This window comes from Dermacentor silvarum, chromosome 6 (genome assembly GCF_013339745.2).
Source record: "Dermacentor silvarum isolate Dsil-2018 chromosome 6, BIME_Dsil_1.4, whole genome shotgun sequence".
In the NCBI taxonomy this organism is placed as follows: domain Eukaryota; kingdom Metazoa; phylum Arthropoda; class Arachnida; order Ixodida; family Ixodidae; genus Dermacentor; species Dermacentor silvarum.
In genome coordinates this window covers 112,996,763-113,015,292 of record NC_051159.1, presented here as the reverse complement: position 1 = coordinate 113,015,292, position 18,530 = coordinate 112,996,763, and the positions used below count along the sequence as shown (strand labels likewise).

At 46.4% G+C, this 18,530-nt stretch overlaps 1 protein-coding gene across 1 annotated transcript in view; it reads left to right on the top strand.

Annotated features, from left to right (window-relative positions):
- The window catches only part of LOC119456830 (uncharacterized), an 82,323-nt gene extending 69,032 nt beyond the window's left edge, over positions 1-13,291 (top strand). Inside the window, exon 7 of the mRNA XM_049669096.1 lies at positions 13,137-13,291. Coding sequence (XP_049525053.1) covers positions 13,137-13,291 — 155 coding nt within the window. The remainder of the gene's footprint in view (positions 1-13,136) is intronic.
- The last annotated feature ends 5,239 nt before the right edge of the window (positions 13,292-18,530 follow it).

The following is an 18,530-nucleotide window of genomic DNA, read 5'->3' as shown; positions in this document are numbered from 1 at the left end:
ATGCTGTTGGTAATAGTGCAAAGGATGATCGAGATATTGTACTGTTAAACATACGCGGAAACTCTGAGATTATAATAATTCATCGCGTGCAATGGAAGTTGGTTGAGGGGCCAGAAGTGTAGGTATCATGTGGTGGGGTGGACTTCTTGGCGTGGACAAGTTGGTTGCAGAGCTATGAACTAGATTTTCTGCAATATTGAAGCCTAATTGGAATAATGGATTGGACTCTAGTTCTATGTACTGAATGAAAGTGACGAGTGTGAAAGTCTAATGAATAGTAACAGTCACAGGTTGCGGAAACAAATAAATGCTTGAAAGCTCTCTTATTGACCCTTTTCGCGGAGCAGTTTGTTTTAGAGAAACGAGATGGCGCTCACGGCGGTGCGCCAATGCCTCTCCTCAGCGACCGCGCACGAATACGAAACCATTACCGCTTCGACCTTGTTTCTGTGCGATCATCTGTCGAAAATGCAACTGAGTTTTCGCTAACACAGTGTGCTCCAATCATGCTAGATTTAATCATGTGGATTGAAGACGTGTGCAGTAGTTGGCTGCAATCTGTGTTGCCAAGTTCGCGGACCGCTGCTGCAACTGTCCGAACGTGTTACCGGCACTTCGTGATGTACGGCTTTCCTCGAGGATACAGAAATTTGCTCATCCTCCAGCCTTGTATCGCTAACCTACAAAGAAAGGGCTTCATCCCCTGAACGTCGGCAAGAGTGAGTACCACTCGTTAAACAATGACAAAGGGAGTAGCGTGCTTCCTGTCATAGTAAGTTTCGCGCACGTTATCTATACACATGTGTCCCAAATGGCAGGAAAACTTACGCCCACTTTATCGCCGACGTATCAAGAATAAGTGAATGGGCTCACACTTGAATATATGCGCACTGTATACACACAATTAATGACGGACTACACCTATGGCGCACGAATGGTCGAAGCTGAATGTTTGGTGACGGTCCACAAGAGTAAGCGAGTTACTAGTTGTAATATATATTTGCTACAAGGTATTACAATGTAGAAAACAGCTACGTTTCAAGCCTTGTGCGCAGCAAGAACAAATCTATCGGAACTGAGTACACCCGCGAGCGATTATAACTATAGGCCGAAAATAATCAGATAGTGGCCGCACCGAGGAACTTCACTGAGTTAGAGACTGACAAGCCACTGCTTCAAAAAAATATTTGCCGAATAAAGAACACAGAGCAAAGCACACTAATCCTGACTGAATTCATAATCGGAAAGCTTGGATAGCTTGGAATACATATTTATCCCCGCTTTTAGAACAAGCACCATATACGCTGCTAGCGCCATTTGGACATAGCTTAATCAGCTCCGAAAGCGCTTTTACATGTTCTCTGAAGCTGTGATCAAAGCTTCGTGTCGTCCACCTAGTCACCGTCTACGATATCTCCGAAAACAAGAGGTTTTTTAAGCCGCGCCGGCGTTATACACTTCCATTGTAAACAAGGAGGCAACGGGGGCAGTTGAGGCAAGCAATGGACGCGTCACCACGTGATCAAACATGGCAGCTCCCACGGGATTGCCGCGAAAAGGGTCAATACTGTGCACAATATTACTTTGTAGGCAAATCAACGTGACTGCTACTTTTTTAGATGCGAAGCAGCTATGGCGGGGGCTTTGTCCGTTACTCCATCCATCCGCCGTGCGGCGTCCACACCCGCACTGCGCATGCGCATCCTCCTCCTCCTTATCTCCTTGTCTCAACTCTCCTCTCGGCATTCATCCTCTCCTCTCCGACGCTCGCGTCCACACCCGCACTGCACATGCGCATCCTCCCCCCTCCTCTCCTTGTCTCATCTCTCCTCTCGGCATTCCTCCTCTCCTCTCCGGATTGCGCAACGAATGGCAACACCTGCGGCTCCGCGCGCGATAATGCGAAGCAGCTTAGGTTGGAGGCGCGACGGTAGGCGCTGCATACTCCGCTGGGGGGCGCCACTGTAACTCGCGGTGTAATGACGCGCGCGCGCGCTCCGCTCCTCTCATTCTCCTCCCGCAACGCCGCGATGAGTGCCACGGACAGCGTCAACGCCAGTGTCAGCGCCGTGGACAGTGCCGCGGAAAAGAGGGCTCGAGCGGCTGCCACGAAATGGCAGCGGCGACAGGCCGATCCCGAACTTCGGGCTCGCGAAGCCGAAAGGAAACCTCAACCTAACGGAAACGACGAACTGAAAACTAATGAGAACTTAAGTCGACCCCATGGCTGCTTCGCATACTACTCAGGGTTCCCCTACGGGAAGATGGTGTAATTTTTTTTAATTTGTGTGTCTGCAATATCTATGAATTTGCATTGGCTGAAGAAGAGCACGACAAAATTTTAGCGGAGATGCGTGACATCGCGGCTGAGGGAGAGCGCACGAAAAAGAAACTTTGCTTTGGTCAACTAGTTGCTTAGTTTAAAGGTGCCTCATTACATTAAGGTTATACTAAGAGTGCGCCTAATAATAAATATTATGTCAGCAGCGTCGTACACAACCGTTCATATGGTTGCATTTGTAGCATTAGCCATACGCTCGTCTAGCTTCCGAAATTTTGTGCGGAAATTATTTACATTAATAAAGATAAAAGAGCGCAATTGTTTTAAAGTCAGCAGCAGGAAACCTTGCTTTATAATCCTCTACGACGCATTATGTCTTGTTTTATAGGTCAAATCTCCATTTATATAACAAACGTCGCAACAAGCTTGGGTGGTAATAAAAAAAATGACAGCAGATCCACGAGGTGAATGATGATGAGTGGGCGAAGCTCCGGAGGGAATCATCGGATCTCCCGCTTAAGGGGACGCTAGCACAAACGCGTTAGAAACGTGCAGTACTCTCTAGTAAGGGGGAGCGGCCACAGCGTCTTACGCAGCCATTTACACATGCCGGAACGTGCACCGCGTTTGCCGACGCCATCACATCACTGCTGAGAGAGTATACCCCCCGTATTCATAAACGCTCCTCGACTTGAACTTGACTTGCCACCGCTTTGGGCAGCGCGGTCGAAACGCGTTGAAGGTAAGGTGGAGAGGCCACAGCGTCTTACACCAGCTTCTTACACGGGCCGTAACGCGCTAGCACAAACGCGTTAGAGTGAGTGAGTGAGTACGAACTTTATTTAGGTCCTGAGGAGAAAGAATTAAAGCGGGGCCGGAGGCCCCGCCAATCTATCCGGTGGCTCCACCCAGGTCGGGGCCGGTAGACATAGTCCTTCGGCGACGGCCCGGGCCCTCTGGACAGCCTTGAGCTGAGCGATGAGCTCTGTACTTCTGAGCGCTGAGTCCCAGGAGGACTGGTCAGGAAAGTCCGTGCCCGCGTTGGCAGGGCACAGCCAGAGCATGTGTTTCGAAGTTGTTGTATTCGTGTCCGCAGTGTGGGCATGCAGTAGGAAAGTCTGGATTGATCCTGCTTAGTGTTGTTGGTGTGATGTACGTCCTAGTCTGCAACTGTCTGTAAGTGACAGCCTGTGCTTTCTTGAGGTTTGGTGAGGAGGAGGAAAAATTCTTCGTGCTAACCTATGATTTGAAGTGATTTCGTGGTATGATACAAGCGGGTCTTTGTTGTCTAAATCCCTCCAGGCTGGGTTGAAGCGAGGGGGCGGACCGCAGACGCGGAATGTGAGTTCTCGCGCCAGTTGGTGTGCCCGCTCATTCGGATTACAGTCAGGAGGTCCGGAAATGTTGCCCATGTGGGCCGGGAACCATGTGATGTGTGGGGACGTGAGGTTATCTCCTCCCGTTTCTTGGAAGATTTTGTTGACCACCGTAGCTGCTTTCCTAGAGACGAGGGCTGCCGAGAAGGTTCTGATGGCTGTTCTTGAGTCCGAGTAAATGACGGAGGCTTCTTTGCAGCTTCGAAGGGCCACCGCGATGGCCATTTCTTCTGCTTCGTGAGTGAAGTTGGTAACCACCGTGGCTGCGTTGACGAGTGATCCATGGGCGTCCACCACAGAGACCGCGTATGCGCCTCGATTCCAATATCTGGCCGCGTCAACGAAGAGGACTTGCGTTTCGTTACGATTAATGTTGCCAAGGATTGCCTTCGCTCTCGCTTTTCTCCGCCCTTCGTTGTGGGTCGGGTGTATGTTTCTTGGGATTGCATCAACGGTTATTGACCTCTTGGCATTTATGCATAGTTGCGACTTCTCTGGTGGCATGAAGAGGGGCTGTATGTCTGCTTCTAGTAATATCTCGATGCCCGCCTTTGTGAGTGAGAGCCGACTAATTTGGGCGTTTCGCTGTGCTTCAAAGAGTTCTGTTGCCGTGTTGTGTAGCCCCAATTGAAGGAGTCGTTCCGTACTAGTGTTTCTAGGGAGGCTGAGGACCTTTTTCAATCCTGTTCTGATTAGTGTGTCGATTTTGTTCAGCTCCGTCTTCTTCCAGTTGAGGAAAGGAGCGGCGTAAGTTACGTGGCTGATGAGGAAAGCGTGAAATGCTTTCATGAGGTTGTCCTCTTTCAGTCCGTCCCTTTTGCTAGCGACCCGTGATATGACCCTGGTGAAATTGTGGGTGCTCTTTGTGATGCGTTTTAGTGCCTCCGCGTTGTCATTGCTGTAAGCCCCAATGACCATGCCCAGGACCTTAAATGTGTTACACCTGGGGATGTTTCCTCCGTCCCTGGTGTGTAGGTGAACGGGGAGGAGGCTAAGGGGCTGTCTCTGCCTGGGGCCTTGTTTGCACAGGAGGAGCTCTGATTTGCTGGGGGAGAGCTTCAGTCCCGTGTTTGTAAGGAAAGCTTCCGTGGTGTCCAGCGCTTGCTGTAGGTTCTGCTCCAGAGTGCCTAGCGGGCCGCTCGTGGACCAAATGGTGATTCGTCCGCGTAGATCGCGTGCCCAACCCCCGGGACTTTCGAGAGTTTGTTTGCGAGATCGTGCATTGCGATGTTGAAAAGAAGCGGCGAAAGCACTGACCCTTGCGGGGTGCCGATGTTACCTAGCATGTGCTTTCTGCTTCTGATTTGTCCGACGTTTATGGTGGCCGTTCGGTTATCCAAAAACGATCTTACAAAATTGTGGAAATTTACTCCGAGATCTAAAGTGGAGATTTCGTTGAGGATGTGTTCGTGCCTGACCGTATCGAAGGCCTTTGTTAGGTCGAGCGCCAGGATGCCTTTTACATCCCTGGATTTGTTGTCTATGACGGCGCTCCTGATGAGTAGCATGGCGTCTTGCGTGGATAGGGATTTTCTGAAGCCTATAAGATTGTTGCGGAATTGACCGTTTTCTTCAATGTGCTCTCCAATTCTATTATGGATGGCATGTTCCGCGACCTTCCCGAGGCACGACGTAAGGGAGATGGGCCTCAGATTCTCTACATGGAGTGGTTTTCCGGGTTTGGGGATGAGGACTACATTGGCAGTTCGCCATTCGTCCGGCACCCGGCCTTCCGCCCATACCTCGTTAATTTTGCTCGTAATAATTTGTATGGCTTTGTCATCTAGATTTCTGAGTAGTTTGTTTGTTAGTCCGTCTGGGCCGGGGGCCGAGCGACCGTTTAGGTCGTGAAGGGCGTGCACAATCTCCGAAATTTCGAAAGGACGATCCAGCGAGAGTTGAGGTTTCCCCTTATACTCGCGTGTCGGGTCGTCCCACGGTACAGATTTGTGCTCTACCGGCAGGTAGATGTCTGCCAGGGTGTCAGCAAAGTCCCGCGGATTCGTGCCTTCTTTCGTATGAAGATGAATGAGCCTTTCGATCGTTAGTCGGGCATTACTCTTGGTCGGTTTGCTGCTGTCGGTGAAGAGGTTCTTGAGAAGGCTCCACTTGCTGCCCCTTCTCATTTTACCGTCCGCCTCATTACAAACCTCGTCCCATTGCTGCGCATTCAACTTTCTAGAGTGTTCTTCAATCTCTTTGTTGATTTTCGTTAATTTAGACCTCAGCCTCCTGTTTAGCTTCTGCTTTTTCCATCTTTGTCTTAGCGCGTTCTTGGCCTCCAGGAGGTGTGCGAGTCTGGAGTCCATGGCTGGTACCTCTAGGTCCACGCTTATTTCTTTAGTGGCGTTGGCCACTGTAATTTTCAATTTAGTGGCGTTGGCCACTGTAACGCGTTAGAAACGCGCTAGAAACGCGGCCTTTCGTTAATGTTGGGTATTTATAGCCATCGTGGTGTGTTTGTCCATGTCCGCTTCGTGGCGTAGTGGGCTAACGCCGCGCGCTCGGAAGCACGGGGTCCCTGGTTCGATACCGCGCTACGGACACAACTTCGGAATTTTTTTCTCATTTTTCTCAGACTGGTTACACACTACTACTACTACTACGACGGGGACGGAACGGGTGCCGCTATAAGGAGCTTCGCCCCTAAAATTCACTAACTTAAGTGTCCTTACTTGAATCCACTTTACTCCATCTTATTCCAGTTTATTTCACCTTCGTTCCATTTAATTCACCTTAATTTAGTTTACTCCATCTTAAGTCACCTTACACTAACTTGTTCTAACTTTAATTCACTTCACTCACTATAATTCACCTTAATTCACTTTAATTCACATTAGTTACTTATAATTACTACTAATTAATGTTGTTATACAATTCACTATCTTCTGTATTACTACTGAGGTCATACACGATGCTGGTCCCCTCCTCTCCATTGGCTGCGCCGTCACGTGCTCAACGACGCATGCACTAGGCCATACGTTTAGTCAGACAGACGGCTGCGACGTGATTTGTGCAGTGTGACACGCACTAGGTCCACCTTCAGTCAGCAAGAATCGTGGAACCGCCGTGACGTCGGGGAAGCGTACTCGTGTTGCACCCCGGAGGCCCGGGTGTGATTCGCACTCAGACCGAAATTTGCTTTCCAAAGGCATTAATTGCCTTTCTTTTCAGGAACCTCGCCGAGAAATGTGGCGTCAATCTGAGCTTTTTTTTTACGTGTTTTTACTCTTTGCGCCGTCGGCCATTTTTGGAACCATCGCATGATCACGCCGGATTTTCTGCCTCATGGGACATACAAGTATAATGCTATCGCGTTAAAAAGAGCAAGGGAAGCCTCTATACGACAGGTACATGTTCATCTCGATGAAATATCGTTCCTTGGCGCACAAAGGACGCCAAGTGATTGAGATAGATGTTTGTTGTCGCTGCGGGGAGCCGGCGCCAGACTTATCGTTTGCTACCACTGACATTCGGCATTCAGAGCCCGTCATCGCAATTCTAAGCGCTTTGGCCATGGATGGCCCCAATTCTATAAGAACCCGCTGTGTCGTTAAGAGACACAGCACGCCAGTTTGGCGCAACCATACTTGGAGTGGCGCAGTAAAGACACAAATATGACAAAAATAGGGAGTGTTATCCGTGAACTTGGAAATAACTCTTCTCGTATAGTAGGTTTACTGCGTCAAGGACGTGAGACTGTATGGCTTTTTTCTCAAGGCTATAGGACATACAGGGAAGACGTTGGGCTCTGATCGATCAGTTTCACATGAGCATCTCGCTCAATCACGATGCGCGTCCTTCTTGGTTGGACGGCGTCGAGAAGCAACGTTCGTTGCACGCAGTTTAACTGGAGATGATTGATTGATTGAATAAATGTTTTCTTTACTGAATGGATCTTTGGCTTAATACGTGTAATGGGAAATGGAAATACTGTGTCGGCAGTTGAAGGTGCAATGATAAAAGAATGTTTCTACTTTTTTTCTCTTTGTCTTCTCGTCAACGCATTTGCTTCGCTTGATAACTCGCGTATGAAGGGGTAGGCATCTCCGAAACCGACGCCAAGCACCTAGCTTGCAACGTCGAAAGTGTAATTTGTTCCTATCACATAGAGTAATGCGTCATTTTCTTATGAAATCGTCAGCTGAATAATAAATTTCGGAATATTAGAAGAAGTTAATAACCACGACAAGTGTAAAGAACGAAGTGATTGAATTGAACAATGCCAAAGTTTTTCGAGCATACCGTAGGAACAGCAGATTCATAGGAAGTAGTCAGGGGAGGATTAGAGGCAAACGGCACTTGTCAGGCATATTCTGCATGTTTTTTTCTTTCATTTCTCTTCTTTCTATCATCAACGAATTAGTAAAGCCACAAATCGCAAACTGCAAGACAAGAAAATAAAAAAAGAAGAAAAGAAAGAAAGAAAGAAATGCCGTACAGTGAAGGCATTTTCAGGTCACGTCTTCGCGCATGCGACCTGTTTGGTGATACTGGAAGCTCATTGCGAATTCTGTCCCGAGCACCGCCAGTCCCGAAACCCTTGCAACTGGCGTGATCGATCGATCCCGTCGCGTCCTGCACTTTTCAATGTCAACATCTACTACGAGTTCCCCGGATCTTCGTCACTCCTGTTGCCCAGTTGTAGGGAGCTTTTAAGTCAACCAATAAACACAATTCTTCCTTTCTAAACTACGTATCACGCTCTAAAAAGTCTCAAAAATTGCGGTTGTTCTTTTTTTTTTTTGCTGAAGATGGTAGCCGAGAAGAATATCAAAGAAAATAGCAACAAATAATTGAAGCGAGAAGAGATTTATATTCTTTTGGCATGCTTCCAAAGTGCCCCCACTGTGTAAGCGTTTCACATAAACATTTTTTTTTTGCTCTCCCAGGCTTGGGCTCTCTGAAAGGCATTGTACTGTTGTGACAAGCGGTTCGTCGGCATTGTTATTTCAATATCATGGTTGGGATGCGACATGTCTCTGAATTTCTGCGGTACACGTCTCTGGCACCGAGTCTCGACGTGTTTGGCTCGTTGGATGACTCTGTCCTTGGCCTAAACTGCAGAGGTTGAAGCAGGGCCCATATTTAGACACGTAGACACGCATCTACGTTAGATATTTATTTTACACTTACCCTTATATTCTGTTGTGTTCTCACCTTGACACACATTTTAGGCCTTGCCCGGCCACGCCTGTAGAAGCAAGGCAGAATGCTATTCACAGCAAAAGGTAGTGTGTTCCTCCTGAAGCACAATAAACTTGAACTGTGAATTGAGAGAGTAGAGTAGGATAATAAAAGTGATCATGATGTGTGATAATGCGGCATTTTGTATTAGAAAAGTAGTGCAATCAAGTACGAACAATAGGACATACTGAAAAGACGACACGATGAGGAGCGTGAGTATTTTGACTTCATCCTGACGACGGTGCACTTGTTGTGTCCGATTTCATGTGTCATGAGATGTACATTTTCCAGGATTGCGTACAAGCATGCCATTGCGGAAGTTATCTTAGTAAACAAATAGTGGAGGCACAAAATAAGGACTCTTTTAATGAAACACGGAATAACAAAAAAAGCACATATAACATGAACGCCGGTTTGCGCAGCGACTATTTCCGTCAACGCCATGTCACCCTCTGACGCATACGTGCGCACGCGCACAAGCAATACATCACAAGCATTGCCTACGGGGGATGCTCGGGGGTCCTATCCCCCCTCCTCACCCTTCGCTCAAGAAATTTCCCAGCGGGGGAGGGCACTGACCCCCCCCCCCCTCCCGCGGTCATTGCAGTGACACGAGCAGGCTTTATCCGAAAATTCCTTTAACGAACACGATTCCTGAAACATGTGTCAGCTTAGTTATCACAGAAGCCAAGAAACGGCCGTCGCATCGGTGGACGCAACACATAAACCTCTTCCCGTTTGCCCCCTTTGGTCTCTGCATTTGATTATTATGAGCATATGCAGAACAGTGTCTTCTGAATGATGGAGAGAAGCGAGAAACGGAGAAATTGCGTCGATTTCGTTTTTAAGACGACTGCCGGTGTCACAGCGTCAGTCCCCGGGCCTGAAAACCGACGACGAAGCCGACGCAAGTCTCATGCGCGCCGACTACGGAGGACCTTAGAGACCCTGCCGCCCCCTACCCCAACACCCTCCACGCCGAAATGAAACCTTTTCCCGTTTGCCCCCTTTGGTCTCTGCATTTGTTTATTATTCCTCGGTCGGGGAAGGGGGTTTGATGCTTCGTCATCCCCTTCTGGTGATGCCGAAGCATCAACCCCCCTTCCCCGCACGAATTTATCATTGCCAAGCTTCTCCCTCCGAAATCTGAGGTTTCTTTTGAGTTCTCCCTTACTTTTCACGTGCTAAAACACTGAATTGGCTAAAAGCTTGTTATAGCATCGTTGGCCCCAGGGTGTTTGCAATTTTAATGTTGACTATTTTAGCGTAACTTCTGCCTGTTCTGTTAACAGGGAGAAAAGCACATTTGCGGCAGGCTCATCTGTATACTGTTTAACATAAACATAAATGGCAAGATTCAGTATATATTTAGGAAGAGGAATTTGTCGCGCAAGTCTTCTTCTCTGATAGTATTAATAAATTCTATCTATGGAAAATGTGTTCCCAAATGTTTACATCGTTTCCAGCACTGCTCTGCAAGCCTTTACAGCTAAGGTATTATTACTATTTATGTGACAGTAAGCGCTCAAAAATATTATACGGGTGTTTTCGTGGTGTCTTGGGAGAAGTAGATAACTCACTGAGTTTATATCTTCAGGAAATGTGTGGGCGTGGAATTTTATGGGTGATGCGCTAAAATTTTCTGAAGTGTGCGAGTTGAATTAAGAATAAATTGCTAAACCATCATTTTCCCCCTGTTTCGATACTTTATATGGGGTGTTTTTACAGCGAAGCTGTTAAGTGCTCAGTCTTCGATGGTCGCGTCCGGATGTAGAAAAAAAATGAGCAGCCGATCCACGAAGTGAATGCTGATGATGGAGCGAAGCTCCTTGGACAATTACGGCTGCTGCTCGAGCTTTCGCTTCGGGGTCTTGCTGCCGTTGCCGGCGTGCTGCTGCTTCTCGTGCTCGTAGGTCAGGGTTAGCTTTGCGGCGTTGCGGTTGGGCTGCCGCATCTCGTTCTCGAAGTGTAGCATCAGAGTCGCGACGTTTGTGTTTACGTTCGCGCTCCTTCATACTGCAGTGCTAAGTGTAGCGACAGCGGCGCCGCGCCGGCGCAACACCTACGCGCGGTCGGTATGCGCGCTGCGTGCGCTCTGCGAACGGTTCTGCGCATGACGTCGTGCGCTTCAATTCAATTCAATTTATTTTGCGAGATATGCATACAAAAACGGGTGACAAAAGCATCTGGGCCCTTAGCAATTTGCTAGTTCGGGCCCATGCAATAAGTACACAAAATCAAAGCACCCAGGCGCCAGTAATAAAACATGAATATAATGTTTGAACTTTTACATGCATAAAAGATGGGTTACATAAAATAAAATGAAAGATAGATTACATGAAAATAACAGTCAACAGAAATAATCATAATCATATAAGTGACCAATAAATAAAAAATCAAACCGAATCGGTGTTTTCCCTTTTTTTTTCCAACATCCGCAAAAGTACATACAATAGCAGGAGTAGAAAAATGCTAGTACACTGTATTTCAAGAACAAGATAGCACACTATTTTCATAGCACTAGAATTCGGCAAGAAATTGAAAATTGTTTTTAGCAATAATGTCCTTCAGTGAGCAAGAAAAATTCGGGCTTCTTTTTATCTCTACTGGGAGAGCATTCCATATCTTTGTGCCTGTATAAGCTAACAGTCGCTTACTGTATAAGTTGTTAACAGCTGGTATGTTGAAATTATGGTTATCTTGACTTCTTGTGTGTCTCTTGGGGGGGATAAAGATGGTGGAGGGAAGCGGGTTATTACTCGACAAAATTGTATGCATAGCACGTGCTGTTTGATAGTCACGTGCAACGATAAAGGGCATAACCTGTAGTTCGTGAAACAGTGGTGCAGTATGGTCTCTGCAGTTTGAAAAGGTTAAAATGCGCAGGGAACGTTTTTGCAAAGTGATGAGTGGTGCTAGATACGAAGAATACGTATATCTCCATGATTCTACACAGTATGTAAGATGACAATGAAAAATTGCAAAGTATAACATTCTCAGTGTACTTAGAGGAAAGTGCTGACGTGCCTGATTGAGCACAAAGCATGCATGTGTTAGTTTCTTGCAGACGTTACTGATATACGCTTGCTCGGAGAGGGGTTCGGAGCGGCGCCGGCGCAGTGCAACACCTGTGCGCGGTCGGTATGCGCGCTGCGTGCACGACGGGGAGCTACGACGACGACGGCGACAACGGACATCGTGAGAGCCTAAGGTGCTTCACTCCTAAATACTCTCATCGGCCGTGTGCTGTATGTGCGAGTGAAAGCGCTCGAGGTACGCGCGCTTTCACGGGGAGGGAACGCACAGCGGAGAACAAACGCCTCTTCTTCCGTCGCGCCACGGCCGGACTCGACTGCACCCTCCGCGGAGAGGAGAGTCAAGTCCGGCCGTGACCGCACGAAAGGCCGTGGGGGGATGGAAGGGAGGGAGGGGAGGCGACTTTTAGCTGCGGGACCAAATGCGTATCTTGCGACCGGGCGCAAGGGGAACTGGCGACTCAATCTCCCATGTGAAAGGAGGCCAGCGGGAAGGCAGCGCGGGAGGGAGGGGTTGCGGCTTCTGCTCTGTGTGCAACTTCTACTTTGCGCTGCGGTGGGCGGTCGCGCACAACGTATCTTGAAAGCGATCTTCAACACGGCTCCTAATTCTGTATGCGCTGTGCTTTCGCCGTTGAGTTTCCATTGAAGCGATAGACCGCATGAACCTTCCCTCGCAGATGTTGGCGCGCTTGCTCACGCCAGCGTTTTGACAGCGGTTGTGTGTGGTCGCACAAACAACGCGCAGAACTGTTGCCGATGGCGGTGGCGTTTTTCCCGCGTTTGCACCGAATGCGCGCCGCGTTGGTGACGTGTTTATGAAGAACGTGCCAACCTTTGCCGTGCACCCTAGGGCGGTGTACTGTAGCGACCATAACGCCATGATCCCTGTGGTCACTAAATAATGAAAACCACCGGATCATATATATATATATATATATATATATGTCTCAATCTTTAATAGTGCAAATAACCAATTACACCATCACATCTTAACAGGAAACACATAACCCCCACCATAGTACAGCTTCGCTGGTCTTCCATCTCCACCCCAGTGGAAGGGCTGACAGTTTTTTTTTTTATATCTTTGCCAAACGTTCAAGACTACTGTCGTGGAAAGGTTGGAGGTAGCAGATAATCTGCTTCTTGCATTGCTTGTCTGCATGCTCGCGGAGGTCAAGGCGCTGGTCCTTTTTTGTCTCAGCGCACTCAAAATTCTCAAAAAGGAGAATTTGCCTTCCGTCTGCGTTCTTGCAGGTATCAGTGTACCTCATAGAGTGGACAAGCTTGCCTTTCCATTTCCACATCCCTGTCCCGCGGGAATGTATTATCTTCCACAAGAGAGTGATGTTCGTGATAACATGCAAATTTATGGAACAATGATGCTCTATGCAGCCATCATGGAAACTTGATAAAAGAAAACAATATTTCTCTTTACGTCCTTGGAAGGTTTCACCTGCTGCCTTGATCAAAGGCATTCTTCGAGAGATTTTTCACGTTAGTCAAAGCAGAGCGAAAGGCAAAGCATTAAGAAAATGAACAGCGCAGCCCTGACCGACGACTAATGTTCGTTGTGTGAAAGTAGCGGGAAAAAGAAATAAAATTTAGGCGAGAGGGCTACAACCGTTTATGGGCACCAAGCTATACTAAGTGAAACTTCCGCTTGAGAAGCTTTCTGAGAAATGAGCCTCTATATCGGAAACATTTACTGCGGCTGAAATGAAAAACAAATAGATAGCATGCATTAACGCACCTGTTGCGAATATTTGAGGACATACTGCAATAACCATTTGAAGAAATGTAATGAGGTACATGAAATTTCACTTAGAGGAATGTGTGGCAGCGAACAAAAAAGAACACTGGATGGAAATGGAGACAGAAGTGCGATTGCTTGCTCCTTCGTCACCGAGGCTATTAGATTGGTTGAACCGTGTAACATATACTAGCGCTGACGATTATTCAGCCACGGCTGATATATATTACATACGCGTATTCTTAACAAATGCGTAATCCTAAAAAAAATGCTGAGTGTCGTTTTAAAATTGAATAGAAAGTAGGAGTCGCTTCCTTTGAACTAAACTGACACCTGAATTGAGAAAAATATCAATTTATTTAAGCAATAACATTATCACCTGGAAATATACACTCCCTAGACTTATTTATATGTACGTCAGAATTGTTATTCTAGTCACGTCCTATAGCAACTGCACCCGACCGTGAAGAAGTGCATAAGGTATGGATTTAAAGCTCAAAGAACCTTCTACCACTTTGTTTAAATATTACAGGGAAGCATAGTTGTTCTTTCAAAATCTGAGCACAAACTTGAAGCGCGTACAAATGCTTAACAGCTCACGACAGACGAAGTCAAGGTGTAAATGATATTACAATTTGTTAAACTGATGACCCCGCAACTAGGTGAGAAAGGGGAGGTTTCGCGAGCAAGGAGAACATGTACGCTGTATTGCGAACCGGCGCGACGTGTATGTTCTACCATTTGGTAAAAATCTAAATTAGTCGATAATTAAAAAGCATTACGAAAACTTATAAAAGCATGATAGGTAGACCAACACCTTCCTTTCAAGTGTTTTACATGCAGCTCTTTGTTCTAACGCAGTTTCCATTTATTGCGATAGCAATGATATGGACAGTCTAGGCGAATTTCTGTCGTTGCCGTCCTCTTTGCCGCCGTCGTCGCCGTGAGGTTACGTATAGAGTCCAAGGGCAATGACACCGTCGCCACGCGCCCTATACGCTGAATGCGTGAGTGAAAGTATACGAGCGGAGCCGACGATGCCGGTCAAGCTCGCCCGCGCGAAATGGAGGAAAGCGGGCAGGAAGTGCACAGTCTTTCGCCGTGCCCGAGGGACCCAACGTTGCGAGGCATCGGGGAGAGGGGGCGGCGGTATTTTACTCCGGCTTGCGTCTGCGTATGTGGCGGCTGCGCGCAGTCGCGCGGCCGTATATTGAGAGCGATCTGCGTTGGGAGCACAGTACAGGTGCGTCCGCGGCTCGAAGCTTTGTGCGTGCTGTGTTCTCGGCGCTCAGTTTGCGTTGAAGCGATGAGCAACAGAACGAAGGTCACGATCGCTCGCTGCTGCTGCTGCCGCGTTTCCACACTCCAGCGTTTTGACAGCGAGTGTCCGCGGTCATCGAGTGTGATGTGTTCATGTTTGCTGCGCGCGCTGGCACTACTGACACTATGCTTGTTAATTTAGTAAGCGAAAGAATGTTTACAAGTCGATACGGCCAATGAAAGTACAATCCTTACTTCGTACGGCTCTCTGCTAATTTGCTATCGCAATCGATGCTTCGCCTTTAGGGCGAAACTGCGACTTCTTTTCAAAAATATGGCACTTGAAGTTTTTCACATTCATGAAATGCATCTGATTGGTGTGTTGAATGTTTGCTGTACAAAAACATCTGTATGAATAATAATTTTGGCTTGATTTCCTTGTTTTAGATAACTGAGTGCGGTCTACCATTGGCTCTTATATTTTTCTTTGTGGAAAGAAAAAATATACACAATATATTTAGTTTAATAGCCAATAGCATGTATGGGGTCTCAATACAACATGTATCTCCAAGAGATAAGCAAGCTTATGAACAGTGCCAATTAGCAGGAAACAAAGGACGTAATGAAATCAGCCCGAAAGACAGACATGAAGTCGAAAAGCGTGAAGTCTGGTGACTCTAAACTAAAGCTAATGGAACAAACGTTATATACTTATATAACCTTGTATTCACGTCCATTGGTAGTCGCACATTGAAGAATTGGAACGCACACTTTGAAGAATTCAAAATCGCGCTCGCGAAAGTAAATCAGGAACAAGTACTTTTGAAGAACGAAAATAAACAGCTGCAGGATGAACTAAAGAAAAACCCCAAAAGAACTTACAGAACTGAAACGATGCAGTCGTCAGCAAAACCTCGAGATCAAAAACCCTAACGAAAGCCTAGCCGCTGCAATGGTAGAAGCCGGAAAAAAAAAAACTGGGAACTCCTCTGGCATACGCAGACATGAATGTGATTCATCGTGTCCCAAATAAAAACAAAAGAAAAAGCCGAATGTAATCGTCGAGTTCGCATCTCAAGCGGCAAAAAAGAAAAAAAAAGAAAAGCTTGATCCGACAGACTTAGCTTTCAAGGCACTAGAGCAGTTTACATCAACGAGTGCCTATACGTATCAAACAAAATTCTACTGGCAAGGCTACGGCGTGTAAAAGGAGGAAAAAAACTGGAAGTTTACTTGGGTGGCAAAAGGAAAAATTCTTGCAAGGAAAGCAGAAAATTCAAGCGCGGTACATTTTGAAACTGGAGAACATCTTTCGAAGATCTGCTAAGAATACTTAACATTGCTTTGCATCAGTTACCATGCACTCAGTAAACAGTCTTATTCGCTCGTACAGTCAAATGTACGGAGTTTACTCAAAATTGTAGATATCTGCTCCTTCCTAGCCACTAATTCATCCAAAATTCGATTTTGTGGCTGTGTCCGAAACATGGCTGAATACTAGTGAAGTTGAAGATATTCAGGCTACCCATTCTTTTCAACACCAAGGCTATGTCGCACGCGAGATGGTGGTGTTGGTCAGTTCACAAACAAGGATATACCAATGTTCTGTTGTCCCACAGTTCTCATCCCTTTTTTTGAAATAATTTGATTTCCTTGTTCTAAAAGCTACCACTGTAACAATTGTTGTTGTCTATCGTGCCCCTAACCAAAATACTGACAACATTTTGTAACACTTTGAAGCGTTACTCCTTCACTTGACCAGCTCCAATAGAAAAATAGTAATATGTGGGGACTTCAACATTCGCGTCATAAGCAATACAAACCATGAATACTCTACGCTGGTTAGTTCTTATGGTTTTATAATGTTATTGCAACCCCTACCAGGGTCACTTCCTCATCGTCAACGTCAATTGACCAGATACTTTGCAATTTCAATACATCAAGAAGCACTTGTCCTGTTTACGACAAAGTAATTTCTGATCACTGTCCGACCATAATATTATTTCCGCGGGTATACAATACCTGCCAGGAAACTGCAACTTACCATAAAAAAGAATGGTGACGTTTTCATACAACGCGTTTTATTAGCGATACAATTAGCGATGTAAGTCTGCACCGGATTGACGCACGCCTGCAATATAGCTTATTAAGTAATAACATGAGATGGGCCATCGGGGAATCTACTGTCATCCGCGAGAAGGGGAACCACAAAAAAGTTATTTGTCCGTGGATTACCTCTGCTATGTTGGAACTCATAAAAAAGGAAAGACCATTGGCATACAAAAATTAAGCAAAATAGAGGTAACTCTTATTACGAGCAAAAGTTCCAACGCACGTGTAAATACCGCGTGAAAAGGGCGTGTGTTGTCAGCTATTTGGATGAGAGCGCACGCTTTTTGCGTCGGCACCTTTGTATCAACGGTGAAAGACCGGCCACGACAAAAACAGGCGAAAGAGTTAAATAAACTTATTTGCTTTAAAATTAAAGAACACTAAAGAAGATTTTAAGAAATCGTCGGCAATGTTTCGACCACTGCCGACAATTCGAGTAAAACACATCTTTAGTTACACATGCGTTAAAGGTTGCTCAGCGGCTATGTTTAGCTATGTTTATCTATTGTGAATACGTGTATAAAGTTTAACATCAATGTGTTACTCCTTCCAGTCGTGCGCGCGAAGCTATAATTAACTTTTCCACCACTTGTAAACGATACAACGCAGATGTACTGAATGACCGTGGAGCTTTCCTTAAGTTTCTTCTTTTTTTACCTATTGATGTCTTTCTTTTATGAATTTTCAATAGCATCGGCTAATTCATGCCTAACTAGTAAAGTAATTTCTTTCGAGCATACTTGCTAATTGTGCTCAAGGTCTGATTCGTCTCAACGTAAATAAAACTCAGCGTGCGCGCGCTTTTGTGTGCAGATAGATTGCATTTTCCTGCTTTTGTTTTATCCCCAGTGTGAACAAAATATCTTAGGCACCATCCCATCCAATCAGCACTATTCTGAGGCATTACCCATGAGCACTTGCAGAAAAAAAAGAAAACTTTTCGAGAAGTAGTTTTTTTTTATGCCGATTACCTAAACGCTTCCAGAAATCTACGTTTCTACTTCCATGCAAGAGCATCGGGTCAAAACCGCGCCTCGAGTAAAGTTGCGAAATTTAAACGTTTGGAACTGCGGGTCATCAAGCTTAGTGCTGCTAACTTTGCGCTGCGTCGCAAGCGAGGGCCCGAGCCATTTTAAGAAGGCCGATGTTGTCTTCAACCGCCTCGTAACGATCCGTAGCCTAATTTGATTTTCCTCTTCCTTGCAGTTCATGCACGAAAGTATCATTTCTAAGCTTTCAAAACGGGTCTCTCTTTATATAAAAAACTTTCTTTGTACAGGTCTCGTCTCCGATAACCGAAACTAAGAGGCGTAGGATGGGAGAAGTACAGTAACGACGCCCACGGAGGAGGACAGGCACTCCGAATCAATGGATGGCCTGTTGCGAAGCAGTGCGGCAAACCCATCACGCGTATGGCAAGAGTTCTCGAAGGAGGAAGGCCCGATGCTGGAAACCGATCGATGGCGCTCTTCTGTCGGGCGTCAGCTTCCTTTGAAAGGGCACTGCCTTCTCATCGCTTTCTGCCA